Source organism: Anoplopoma fimbria, chromosome 4 (assembly GCF_027596085.1).
Source record: "Anoplopoma fimbria isolate UVic2021 breed Golden Eagle Sablefish chromosome 4, Afim_UVic_2022, whole genome shotgun sequence".
NCBI lineage: Eukaryota > Metazoa > Chordata > Actinopteri > Perciformes > Anoplopomatidae > Anoplopoma > Anoplopoma fimbria.
This window is the reverse complement of record NC_072452.1, coordinates 11,231,713-11,245,467: the sequence shown is the minus strand read 5'-3', so window position 1 is coordinate 11,245,467 and position 13,755 is coordinate 11,231,713. Positions and strand designations below refer to the sequence as shown.

Sequence of the window (13,755 nt, the reverse complement as noted above, 5' to 3'; positions counted from 1 at the left end):
GGAAGTGAGGGGACCTAAGAGGAGGGATGTGGTAGCGTTGTGTTTACAGGCCTCTGTCTCACGGCGCACTGTGGCTTTGTTCGTCAGCAGCTCCGAGTTTGTGATGTATAACCACCGCAACAGAATAATCAAGCCATATTTACAAAACTGTAGGCAAAAAGTCAGTTTCTCAGGAAGTGTGACACTTTAGCATGCAAATGCAGAAGCAACAAAAGCAACAGTTTTCTTCATCGGTAGCTCAGTCATCTGCCTCATTTAGAAAAAGATTTTTAAAAAGCAGAAAAGGAAGCTTAAGGCCTTTTTCAACACTCATTCATATATACATCAATCCATACACATCCCTATTGTGCCATGTAGTCCCCGCTGAGACACAATCTCGGGTATCCCCCCTATGATCCCCCATTAGTAAGAGACTCCCTCGCAGGCAGCTGCCTCAGAGCCCCACAGAGGTATCAGATCTCCTCCTCTTCCTCATCTCCTTAATTAGGACAATTAAAAGATTTACAGGACAGATGGATGGAAATCCAGCTGGCTGCCGTGCCTGTCTCTGAGGACGACTCTGACGCTGATGAGGTGAGATCCAAGTGATCTGACGAGCGCTTTAGAGTATTAGATCAACTCACTGGTGGCACTCTGGCTCCATCTTGTGGTTTTAACTGGACACTGGTGGTCAGTGGTTGTGAGAAATGCAGGGATAAAATGGCTGCTTTTATTATTTATCAGGAATTGGTTGGTTTTGTCCAATAACAAGCAGTTAAGGGTTTGGGGTTAATTGAAAGAACCGATTGGTTAAGAACATCAGTTATGTGTGTAGGCTTTTTGACAAGATTTTAGTCGGAGGAGGAATTTGGATAAGTTTAGCTTTAATTTAAAGCAAAGAATGGGAGAGATTTTCTTTAAATGCAACTTGATTTTTTCTTATCTTATCTCAACTTCATAAACTACCTTTCATCATGTTAGTATCTGTGGTTGGACTGTTTACACTTTTACCATTTGATTTCATTGAGCATATTTTTAAACAGTCACATCTGGTACAGCTGCTGCTGGTAACTTATAAGTAATGATTCATTTTCGACATGACACAAAATGTTTAACCCAATAAAATAAAGTTTTGCTGAACAAACGCTGTGGATGTTTATTGTTATAGCCTAAAGCAAAATGGTATTATTTCATTACACAGGAAGTCACATAAGAATAGTACTATAGTCATTTAATGACCTGTTGAGGGTCTTTACTCTCTGCTGCTGTAAGCCTGCAAATTTCCCCGCTGCGGGACTAATAAAGGATTATCTTATCTTATAGTGTTAATATAGTGCTAATATATATTGTAAGAAAGAAAGGAAACAACAAGAATGACAAACTAATACAACAAATGCTGCAACATAATATTGGAAATAAAGGCAGATCTCATCTTAACACTGCATTCGTGTTGTGATTTTAGCTTCTGTTTTGAGTGTTTAGAAAAAAAGATTAGTTTTCTTTTTGATTAGTTTGATCAACTCAACACGCAGGGGAAGTTTCATATCTCAATGACATAACAAACAGATGTATATATAACCTTATTTGACAAATTTCACAAAATGTAATCTAGCCTACTGCTTATTTGTGTTGTCGTAGCCTGAACTGTGGAGTAACTCATAGTTTTACAGCTCTTGTAGTGGCTCGGACCCTCTGTAACGTAGAGATTCATTGGTCAGCCACCTGCACACAAGAAAAAGTTATGGTTCAATCAAGCAGAGGCAATAACAGTTATTTTTAAATGACTTAATTCTCTATACAAATGTGACAAATACTGCAAACAAATACTACAAACAACTCACATGCTCATGCTGCCTTTTTTCTGTTTTATTCCTATATGGACAGAGACAGTAAGGATCAAATCAAATAAAGAAATTGGTCGGACTTGTTAAGTTTTTATTGTTAGGAATACTCACGTCTAAGCTGCCACATGGTTACTATGGCAACAACCGAGACCAGCAGCACCACTGGCACCACGATGGCTGCTCGGTGACCATTCTGACTCTCCTCAATGCTGGCCTAGCAGAGACGATTCAATGACAGTTCACTGGAGATCTTATTTACACTAAACTTGCAATAACAGATATTTGCCACTAGGGGGCAGAGCATCAAAACATGCTAACAGATAAACAGCCTCAAAGTCACCAGCTTCATCAGAGCTGCTTTACTATTAACGCTGCCAACAGGGGATGATGTGCAGTGGTGAAAAGTAACCAAGTACATTTAATCAAATGTACTAAGTACAATTTAGAGTTACTTCTACTTTACTTCAGTATTTCCATTGTACACTATTTCATACTTCTGCATCACTATGTTTCAGACGGAAGGTTTGTATTTTTTACTCCACAATTCTGAAATGGGACATGCTGCATAATGAGTTTGTTTACTTTGGGTACCTTAAAAGGTGCAATGCGTAGGATTTGGCAGCATCTAGCTTTGAGGTTGAAGATTAAAACCAGGCGTGTAGGAGTGTTCTATGGTGGCACATGCGATAAAGTGACAAAAATGATGGCTATAAATAGAGCCAGTGGTTGGTTTGTCCATTCTGGGCCACTGTATAATCGCAGCAGGTGCAACACAACAATATTTTGATGCTAATACTTTTACTTGTAATAGATTAAGAGATTTCTACACTTTGGTATTGCAACTTTTACTAAGTGAGTACTTCTTCCACCACGGATTGTGAATGTTTAAATCTCAAACATATACAGTAAATGTGCGGGCTGTAAAACCAAAACAATGCTCTATCTGTGGGTTTGTCACTGTAAACGAACCCTTTAACATTAACTTGAACATGGTCTTTTGATTTAATGTTAAAATCCACATTGTTTGTTTGTGAAGTCATTGTTTTCATACTTACAGCAACATGAGTGTCAGTAGATATGGTGGTAAGGACGTCAACTCCCTGATGACCTGTCAGACACCCACAAAGGAAAGTAGCTAAGAGGAAGTTTTGCTTTTCAGAAAACTACTCAAGATGCAAAAAAAACAAAACATCTATGAAAATAATTAACAAGGTCACTTTAGGCGTGTTTCCTGTTCTTTGAGGGAACTGTGGTTGTGTAATAATGAAAGTTTTATTCATTAATATTTTTGGCTGACTCGGTGAGTGTGACCAAGGGCCACAGAATCACAGTAACACTAAAGGGTGTAGCAATAGAAACACCAGTCCTGTTCCGCCTGATGTACCACAGTCAAAAACAACAGACACAATAAGACTAAAAATAAAAGAAACATTAGTTAGAATCAATAAACAACACCTGCTTCTCCAGTGGTGATGGTGAGGACATTGCTAGCCTTACTGGTGCCCAGACTGTTCTTGGCAAACATGCGGATGTTGTATGTTGAGGGATTTATCTCTATTATTGTGGTCTCTGTCTGGTTGGGGCTGAAGAAAACAACTGTCTTCGTGTAATCCCACGAGGCTGTGGAGGAGAAGAAAGATACTTTTTTTTTAACATTATATCACCAGATGCCAAAGGGATTAACAATGTGAATTTAGTGTCAGCAGTTTAGTTACAGTGAAGTGGCAATGATCAAATGACTCCATTAAAAATGTCTCATACCGTTAACTGCTTTCCACTCCAGGTAATAGCCAGTGATAGGGCTGTCACCTTCAAACCCAGGAGTCCAGAAAAGGGAAATGGTATTGTCTTTGACCTGCTTTAATTCAATCACAGGGGGATCCGGGGGCACTGGAAAACACACAGCAGAGACATTTAGCGAAGAATAACAGAATCTTTCACAATGATCATGTCATGTGCAGACAAACTAGAGATGTGAATAACGGATCTATTCTTATGGGACACTATAACAGCACATGTGATCTAAATTGGATTTGGGCACATTTTGTGATTCACAGAGACTGTGGAGGATCTGCATTCAGATAAAGTTCATGCCAATGTAATGTCTAAAATGCAAAAGTATGTAATAAACAGCAACATTAATTCAGTGTCAGTGGAAAAAACTTATGAAACCTGATGTGATACTTGTGGTTCTTTCTCCCCAAACAGTGGCAGCAGTGACAGTCTCAATTGTTGATGCTGTTCGAACTTGGGACAGAATGAAAACAAAACAAAAACATTTTTAGTCAAAACATATTTCTATAATTCTCAAGATGTTTATAAATGATTTAGGAATAAGATTCATCTACACAATAACACATACCTGAAGTGAAACTTGAAGTGTTTTGTATCCAAATTGTGGCCGCAGTGGAAGAAGATTTGATTGTTGTAGCCGCAGTGGAAGATTTGATTGTTGTAGCCGCAGTGGAAGAAGATTTGATTGTTGATGCTGTTGACGTTATGTGAACTTGAAAGAAAATAAAATCCAACCTATGTAAATTACTTGATATGAAATAATAACAAAATTAATGTTTGCGCCATATTTTGGCATCTTCTTGTGTTTCCCATCTTACCCTCATCAAGAGTTGAGCAGAGAGGTGCATTTGAGGAAGGTCCTACTCCTGCACTTGTTATGGCCTGTATCATCACTCCGTATTCAGCAGAAGGCTTCAGGTTGCTCAGGACGACGCTTTCTAGTTCCCGTGTGGCCATCACACTTAAGTGCTGCCACCTTTTGTACGTTCTGCCTGCAGGGTCATACTGTCTGTAGCTAATGCTGTAACTCCGGAGAACCCCGTTTCTGTGTTCGAGCCTCGGAGGCTGTTCAAGAGAAAACACTCTTAGAGTTGTAAAGTATTTGCACACAATTTTCTTTTCAAATATATATCATGTAGGATCAAATCATCACAAAGCCTGGGCTAAATGGGTATAATCCATAGCCCTTTTTTTTTAATGAGAGTGTTTTTTCAATGTGTCTTTACCTTCCAAGTGACCTTGATACTGTGAGAAGTGAGGGCCTCCAGCTTCATATCCAGGGGAGGACCGTCTGGGGCTGTAAGGAAAACACATCTTAAAGAGGCCATCCGTCAAAAATGATGTTATATTAGTTCTACACGATTCTAATCATTGCTAAAATTATAAATAATGAAGAAAACTACCTGCTTCTTTAGTTGTGACTGTCAGGACATTGCTGGATTCGCTCATGCCCACACTGTTTATAGCAAACATGCGAAGGTTGAAGGACTTTGCCGGACGCAAATCCACCAAAGTCAGCTGAGTCAGTTCAGGATCTGAGACTTCGGTACTCACTGCAGTATCCCAGGATGCTGTTCAACAATGACCCGAAGAAAAGGTCCATTCATCATTCTCCAAAGTATATAATTAGCTGCCAAAATGTTCTGATTCTATTAAGATTATTGGGATAATTGTCTGCTGCTTACCCTGTTTGTTTTTGAGATCAATCCTGTAGGCTGTAATGGGCTTGCCGCCGTCAAACACAGGAGTCCAGCGAACAGTGACAGTTCTCTCCTTCACCTCTCTCGTCTCCACCGTCAGAGGATTAGGGCGTACTAAAAGAAATAAAAACTAAGTTGAAGGCTTCATAGTGCTTAAACAATTAGTCGATTAATAAATCACCAGATTAAACCATGTGCAAAGCAAATCAAAGCATGTGCTTGTTCCAGCGTCTCAAATGTGAGAATTTTCAGATGACGTCTTGGTTTTTGTGAAGTCGTGAGGGACGTTTTTCCAAAAAGTAGGGAGTCCCTAAGTATTTCCAGTAACTCAATTTGCCACAAATGTTAGAGTTTGGTCTCTCCCTTACAGATTATACAGTCTCCCTGTTGGTCTCACCTGCCACTACCGTCAGAGTCAGCTGGTGCTTGTGATCATTGAACCAGCCTGGTATGTCCACACGGCAGCCATACGTCCCGGAGTCGCCCTCCTCAACATGCCTGATGGTGAGCGACACATCTCCCACACCAACATCACCCTTGAGCAGGTAACGCTCTGACAGTCTGCTGATCACTGATGTCCCGTCTGTCTTGAGCACCTCATTGGCACAGCCCCTGTTGGGGATGTCTCCCCGACCCCAGCATGTAGAAAGCTTGCCGTAGTACTTGGCGTCATAGTTGCATATCAGAGTAACATCTTCTCCCACTGTGGCTATGATGCTTTCTGCAGACACACAACCTGAAAAGATAGCAAGCCCCAATGGCATGAAGGAATATTTGGGAAGGTATATAAAAAAAAAAAATGTAATTTTCATTTTAACAAAAATGCAAATCATACTCATGACTGTCTTACCCAGGAGAAGACAAAAGAGGAGATTGCAACACAGAGAGAGGTGTCTTAAAAAAATCATTTTACTCCCGTCTAAGAATCACTCAGGATTTGGTCCACCTGCCAAGCCACACTGAACCAAACCAGTGTGGTTTCGGCTTTGAAATCCTTCTAAATCACATGATACTGTCCTTGATATGCTCACACAAACAACTTCTGCTGGCAAAAGAGGAATGTAGAAAGAGACGTTTCCTTTTCTGTGGTTTTGGTTCCTTATCCTAGAAGTAACACACATGTTTCATTCTTAGATTAGACAGAGACAGAATCAAGGTTATCAATATACTGCCTTCACTCCTGTTGTTTGTTCTCACTCCTTGTAGTGACTGAAGGGAATTTAGGAAGTTTTAAACATTCAAACTCTTAACTTATTCTTTGATGAAGAGCTTCCACAGAAATGCTGCAGTAAAATGTGCTTCTTTTTTAACGGAGCACACACACCAAAAAATGTTTTTATTAAAATATTCAAAATAACTCTAAAGACTATAAAAATCTCTGAAGCTAACTTTAATGCTAACATTTACCGTTTACATAAAACGGTTGTAGATACATAATCTTCATCATCAATTCCAGGAACATGAACTCAATATGTCCTGAAATATATCTCTTTCAGAAATAGAACGTCTGGTTTACTCAAGGGCCATAGACATGTGTGTGTTTCTGCCGAGTAAGCACTTAGGTCTGGTGGATGTTTAGTAACCAGCACAGAACTTCCTCTTCTTATTTGCAGAGTGAGATGACCAACTCTATTGTACTTGTGAACCCGGGTACACTGGGAAGAAACTTAAGAGAAACCGCTACTATAAGAAAACTTGCAGACTTTCCACAATTCAGACAATTTTCTCATGAAATTTCAGTAAACACTATCACAGCCATCATTTCCCTTGCGGCCTTAATAAAGATGCCTTCCCCTTGATTTAGTGGATTTTACACTGGTATACTAATTCATAGAGGGAACAAAATCAGTATTTATAAGGACTCTTAGATTAAATCAATATTTGCACAGGTTTCACAGTGAGATCTTAATAGAAAAAAAACAAAACGTGTTTCTTAACACAGCATTGGTGTTGTGATTTAAAATGTACAATCAATCCATTTTGATCATAAACAAAGAAGTGAAAAATGTGATTAAAATTCAGCAAATCAACATTCATCATTCTTACATAAAAATGCACCAAGAAACTGGGGACATTGATAAGGGCACACTGTACTCAAAGTGAAACACTCTTCTCTAATATGTTGACTGTGTGTTAAACCCAGTAGGTGGCATTGTGTCCAAGTATAAACCATCCCCAAGATTTTCATGCTGCAATATGTAATTTGAACAACAGAAATAAAAGCAAGACAAGGAATTAATTATTCCCCAGGATATTTTTGCATCTTCTGAGCCTCACATGACCCATATTTGCCCTTTCTAAGTAAAGTGGGACCATATAAGCTGCTTCTGAGAAAGTTATAGTTTTTTTCATATTGATTTAACAGACGAGTGTTCAAAAGGCTTCCCTCTAAGGCTGAGGACATAAATTAATTAAACATACGTCATGACAGACATGTCTTTATTCAGGTGATCCTCACTCAAGCTTTTGGACACACAAAACTGTTCTCAGGATGTTAAAGTAGGTTTCAGAAAAACATTAATTCTCATAGAATTGTCGCTAATCATTATATAGCTTTATCGGTATCGCAATAAAAATGAGGATGGTGTTTCAAATGAAAGAAGAGTGCTCATAATCATACTCACATGCCTGCGTAGCTGGTGGGAGGGGTTTAGGACAGAGGGGAGAGAGCTGCAGGATGAGGGCTGTATTTTTTAATTCTGGCGTATTTTCGCCTTTTCCAGAAAACTGCCTACGCTGGGGTAGCAATTTGATTATTCTGAAAGGCCATTATGGAATTTTTGCCAAATGAAAAAACTGCCAACCTCAGCTTTATAATTACATAATTCTGCAAAACTGGATACGGACAAGTTATGACTGTTCAATGCCAACTGTTTATGTATTGCTACAATGTCTGCGCACAGAAACTATGTTGGAACAGTGAATCTTTATTGTAAGGGAAAAGATTGCAGTTATGATAAATAAACCATGGTTAGCTTAAAGTTAAGGTAACTAAAAGACTTGGCTAAGGTTATTGAAAGATTGTGGTTATGGTAAACGTAGTAAAACATTTAAACAGGAATCTGATGGGCTGAATTTACGTGCTGCTCTGCACCCAACCAGACCCACTAATGTTGGCATTGGAAGTGAATTATACTCTGCAAAATCATCCACTATGACCTGTGTTCCTAAAACAGACGAAAGAAGGAAGGCCCACTATCTTTAATGTGTAAAATTAATCTGAATGGCGCACGAGTCACAAACTATAATCCATTCCACACTAATGGAAAATAAGGTTGAGGAATATGGTGAAGAAAAATAAATAGCTGCCAACCGTTAATGTTTCCCACTTCCAGGCTTTGATTTTCCTGCAATGAAAATGAACCTCATCATGAGGGATGGGTCGATAACAATTGGCACATAGTCTTATATTTGTGCCATACATATGCAGTGTATTCAAATATATTGTATGTTGAAAACTTTAATATCGCTCTGCACTCTATTTCTTGCTTCCAGGTTCCACACCCACATAACTGCACATTTAAATGAAATTTAACAATTATTGAAAAAAAAAAAGTATGATGGGAAAGCTCACTGTACTATAACTTTAAACTGTCTCTCCTCCAATCTTAAATCAGTCCTACTTCCTGTGGGAGGTAAGTGGGTTGAGCAAGTCCTTTAACCAGAGCAGTGGTGGTCCCGGCTCCAACTGTCCGTATGTCAAGTGTCCTTGAGCGAGACATTGAACTGGAGTTGCTACCCAAACGCTTCACAGCAGCCTATATGCTTAAGAAGGGTTAAAAGCAGAGGTCAAATTGAATTTATGTATACGACGTGTAATAAAGTTTAAGGTTGATGTCGGCTGCATACTGTTATCCTATGCATGATTTGATCTCTTGCTGCTGCTTTTTGTTTTACGTTGCGTTTGTATTGCCCAAAGCCTGTGTGCTAGTCTGCATGTCTTCATGTAATGCTTGTTGTCACATGTACTCTTGTTGTGACTGTATGCCAGTAATGGGTGAGTTGGAAATGTTTGGATAGGTCTTCATTTGACCTCTGTTAGCCCCACACCATTCCCTGAAGAGGCTTTGCCTTTTTCAAACCCGCCTTTGCAATTAAGAATTTTCTCTTAATGACTCGCCTGGTTAAATAAAGGGTAAATTTAGGGTTTTTATGTTTCCAGCATGTGCATATAACCACACATTGTTAATCACAGATAGAACAATATGAACTGTTATTTTATTATACAAAAATAAGTTTTAGGAACACAACACAGAGGTTTCAAAAATATTCAACTGAGAGTACATCACCTGTTTTTTCAAAAAAGTAATATTATCTGTATAAATACTAAGTGCGTTACCAAAAATGCATCCATTGTATCCAGAGACTGATGGAAGTTGAAACTCTGGACTTCTGTATGTTTCTTAGACTGCTGAGTAAAAATTTAGGTCCATTAGATGTTTAGTAACCCAGCACAGAACTTCTACTTTGATCACTCCCACAACTAACTTCTACAATATAAAAATACAAGTGAGTATTTAGATTTTTCCATTTCATTAACTTCAGATTAAGGCAGAAAAAAAATATTAAAATGTATGAATAATTACACCTGTTAAGTGTAGTTACAGACCAGATCCAAGGAGATCTATATTGAGGTAGAGGTGATAACCTTTGTTTAATTTTGCTCATACAGGGTATCAATAATGAACCTCTTTTTTTATGTAAGATCTTGTAAAGTCACAATATATGTATGCTTGTAAAGTAGATAGGTGCATATAGCAGCAAGATTTTTTTTAAACATGCAAAGTTGAAACATTGATATTCTCACATCAGCCATTGAATATAAAGCTGCTGTGTGCCCAGTCGCACTTTTCATTTTGCTTACATAGCCAAACAAATTCCTAGAAAAACTGCACGCCAAAAACTGGAAGAAGATTTGTGTTTGAGTGACTCCTCATATTCTATAAATTCTCATAACAAGGAGGTCCAACAGACAGACCAAATATCTTTCACCTCACTGGGACAATTTTCATCCAGTGTTTTACTGTGACATTGAGTCATTGATAAATTTCAGCATAAAATAAATAGACATAAATGTGGTCCAAATGTAATTTATGTGGACCTGAGAGTTAAGAGAGGATTTATCATTTTCATATATCAGAACAAAAATTTTGTTTTTTAGGTTATTTTTAATTTTACTCTTTGCTGGTCAGTTTTTCAATATTCTGTTATTTCGACTTTTGAATAAAGTCGAAATCGAGTAGGAACAGACATTTAATAGCTTCAAACTGCGTGTACAGTGTATTCATGGTGGAATCTTCTCTAATATTTTGATAATGATGCATTAAGTCCAATAGGTGGCATTGTGACCACAATTATAAACCATCTGACAGCACTCAAGGTCTGTGAGATCCATTTCGCTATGAAACAAGACAAACGGCAAATAATTTAATCTGCACAGTATTTTTTGCATTTTCTTAGCCACATATGACCCACATTTGCCTTTTTTCAGAGCAATCTGAGAGTGGTGGGGCTCAGTAAGGTGCTTAAAATGGGCTCAAAAGGCTTCCCTTTAAAGCTGAAGAGGTGGATCAAGTCAGCACGTGACAAGCAGACACATTCAGCAAGCAGTCTCTTATAGACTCAGTTATCCTCATAATGTTGGGACCTTTCATTGTATTTCATAAATGTTTTCAGCAGTTGAGGTGTGGAGATGTTGAACCATCCTCTTCGGCAGAAATCGTCTCCCTGGTTTGAAGAAATACAAACATTAAATTACATTCTCAGTTTATAAAAGGAAGACGCACTCAGTGACTTCAACGGCTCGATAGACGCCCACTTGTAATGTGTAAAATGAATCTGAATGGCACATGAGCACAAATTATAATCCATTCCACACTTACTGAAAACAAAAATGAGGATTATGATTATGCCGGAAAGGGAAATAGCTGCCACCCTGCCAATGTTCCCCACTTCAAGGAAGGCTTTGAATTTTTCCTGAAACGAAAATGAACCTTATCATGAGGGATTGGGTCAATTATAATTGGCCCTTAGTTTGTTATATATGCCATGAATATACAGTATATTGATAATACATGTAATATCAAAAACTGTAATATATCTTTGTACTATTTTCTCACATCTCACCCAAACGTGCAAATCCTAGCACCGAAAGTTGAGGTGAAATTCACACACTTACAATCATTCTTTAGACAAAATGTTCCTGAAGAAGGCCAGATGTGCTTTAATATTGGTTGCAAAACATGTACTATTGCAAGAGTCATGGGTGTGCAGCTTTCTTCCTCTGTATTTTAAAGTTTCATTGTTGACAAATACCTCCTGAGATTAGGTGTACATTTTTCTTCAGTTGTTTACATTTTTTTACTAAAACAGCTCAGACTCAAACCACTATATTTTTTAATTTAAATAACATCCTATGCGCATTGTAGAAAGTATAATGATGTGCAAACATTTTGTAACATATTACATTTCCTCACTTTTGAATAAATGAAAAAAAATTGTACAATACCACAGTTGTTGTGAAACCAACTTCTACATTTTTAGTCAAGGATGTTGTCATTATTTCTGTAAGGAGTTGAAACTGTCAGTTACTACCACATATAAAATTAAATGTATCCTTCAAAATGAAATGCAATGAACAAAATTATGTTTTATCCCCGAACACAAAACATTGCCAATAAAATAGCTTAAAGGCAATTCTGATCAACATGACCACTATTCAACATTATCAATTTGTTCACAGGTGGTTGCTCACCTTGTCTCTCCGCTGCAGTAAGTGTCCAGTCCTGGGTAACGGGTCGTTCCACAGGAGCTTGAAAAACAAAATACCTTAAGGCTGGATAACAGAGCTCATAATGAACCTGGATGATTTCCATGAGTGTTACCTTCCTCCAAGACCAGTTCTGTGTTGACCTTCTTGTCGTTGAACCACCCTGCGATCTCAATCCTGCAGCCGTACACGCCGGCATCACTCCTCTGGGCATCCAGGATGGTCAGTGACACATCTCCGTCTGTCACCCTGCCCAACAGCTGGTACCTGGGCATCTGCCTGGAAAGCACAACCCCATCCTGTGATGAGACGATGGTTTTGGAGCATTTAGACGTGGGCACCATCCCTCGACCCCAACAGAAGCTCAGGACGCCGTGAGTTTGGCTGTCATAACTACAGGCCAAAGTGACATTGTGCCCAAAGTAGCCAATGACTTTGAGGGTGCTGGAAGACACTGTGGAGCACAGCAATTGATCAAACTGGATGATAGAATGCAGATTGTAATTAATAAATGTGAAGCCCACGAATGCATCCCCACATGCACGCACACATCAGCACTCTTACACCCACAAGGAAACAGAAAAGCGCAGAATATCGACTCACCTTGGGTCAGGATTGAGAGGTAAAAATAACAAAGACCACGCATCTGTGTAGGCTATTGTATAACAATGTATGGAGAAAATAAATGTATCCCCCCACACACAAACTTCAGTCTGGATGGTACCATGCACTGAAGTTTCAACTTCCCCTTTTTGGAAAATCAGGAAGGAAATCAATACTAGTCATACTACATTGCATTCTTGTGTTGTGCAATGGGCTCACATGGCATCTGCTGTTATAGATCTCATCTGAGATTGGTGTTGTCCATAGACACATCAGCTCTCACCTATTACACATTTTAACTCACAACATGCAATCCCACATGTATTCATTGGAGAAGAAATTTTTTGAAGCCCTCAGCCTGTCCCTTGGAGGATATTTCATACAAAGTTTCTTTAAGATATATTACAATTACTCAGTGCAGCAGTCTGGTTACTGTCCATCTTACCAAACCCCATCTGAACCCTTCTTTCATCCATTGTTTAAAATACGCATTTTCTATCCTTTATGAGTGAACACAATACCCCTTAGCCAAATCCTATTAGGTTTAAGAGATTTCTCAAAGTGACTAATAAAGTTGAAATGATCCATTTTATTAGTTTAGACCCTTAAGATACTGTAGACCACCATGTCACTTTTTATGTTGTGGTTATATTGTAGAATAAAGCTCTCTACCGGTCAGTTTCTGTCTAAAGGAACAATTTGGATTAACAGTCTGTGAAAAGGCATAGTTTTCATCTCTGTCTTACTCTACTTTCACACTTTGGTAGAATATTTATTTTGCAAACATGATATGATTGTTCACAGGTAAACCAATACACTTCACAAGCAGTCAAGTTTTAAATGTATGGCAAGATAAAAATCACCATTGAGGGTTCCAGTTAGTGTCTTTGTGTATATGCATGTGTGGATGTATGTGTGAATGCTCAAAGGCCATTGTTGAAAGACCATTACTAACTGTGTGTGTATGAGGACTGCAGCCTAAGAAAAACAATTTGTCTTTGCCTGCCTTTATCTGCCCTACGTTCTCCTCTAATAGGCCTATCTCCACCTCCACTTGTCAACACTG

At 38.6% G+C, this 13,755-nt stretch overlaps 2 protein-coding genes across 3 annotated transcripts; both read right to left on the bottom strand.

Moving 5' to 3' along the window:
• Window positions 1–889: 889 nt before the first annotated feature.
• Window positions 890–6,290, bottom strand: LOC129090061 (cell adhesion molecule DSCAML1-like). Of its 2 annotated transcripts, none has more exons than XM_054597553.1 (14): window positions 6,168–6,290; window positions 5,715–6,053; window positions 5,303–5,431; window positions 5,021–5,188; window positions 4,844–4,914; window positions 4,436–4,682; window positions 4,186–4,329; window positions 4,008–4,070; window positions 3,585–3,713; window positions 3,279–3,443; window positions 2,879–2,931; window positions 1,935–2,037; window positions 1,821–1,851; window positions 890–1,701 (listed from the first exon to the last, which is right to left on the bottom strand). In XM_054597553.1, exons 1-14 carry the CDS (start codon window positions 6,223–6,225, stop codon window positions 1,644–1,646), a joined length of 1,758 nt encoding a protein of 585 aa, XP_054453528.1. In that variant the 5' UTR covers window positions 6,226–6,290; the 3' UTR covers window positions 890–1,643. The 2 variants fall into 2 exon arrangements, with proteins under 2 accessions (XP_054453528.1, XP_054453527.1); XM_054597552.1 differs by having other exon boundaries at window positions 891–1,701; window positions 3,996–4,070.
• Window positions 6,291–9,535: 3,245 nt separating this feature from the next.
• LOC129090119 (T-cell immunoglobulin and mucin domain-containing protein 4-like) lies at window positions 9,536–12,835 on the bottom strand. Its single transcript, XM_054597641.1, has 6 exons — window positions 12,690–12,835; window positions 12,202–12,540; window positions 12,072–12,128; window positions 11,826–11,881; window positions 11,200–11,293; window positions 9,536–11,044 (listed from the first exon to the last, which is right to left on the bottom strand). Exons 1-6 carry the CDS (start codon window positions 12,730–12,732, stop codon window positions 10,968–10,970), a joined length of 666 nt encoding a protein of 221 aa, XP_054453616.1. The 5' UTR covers window positions 12,733–12,835; the 3' UTR covers window positions 9,536–10,967.
• Window positions 12,836–13,755: the final 920 nt, after the last annotated feature.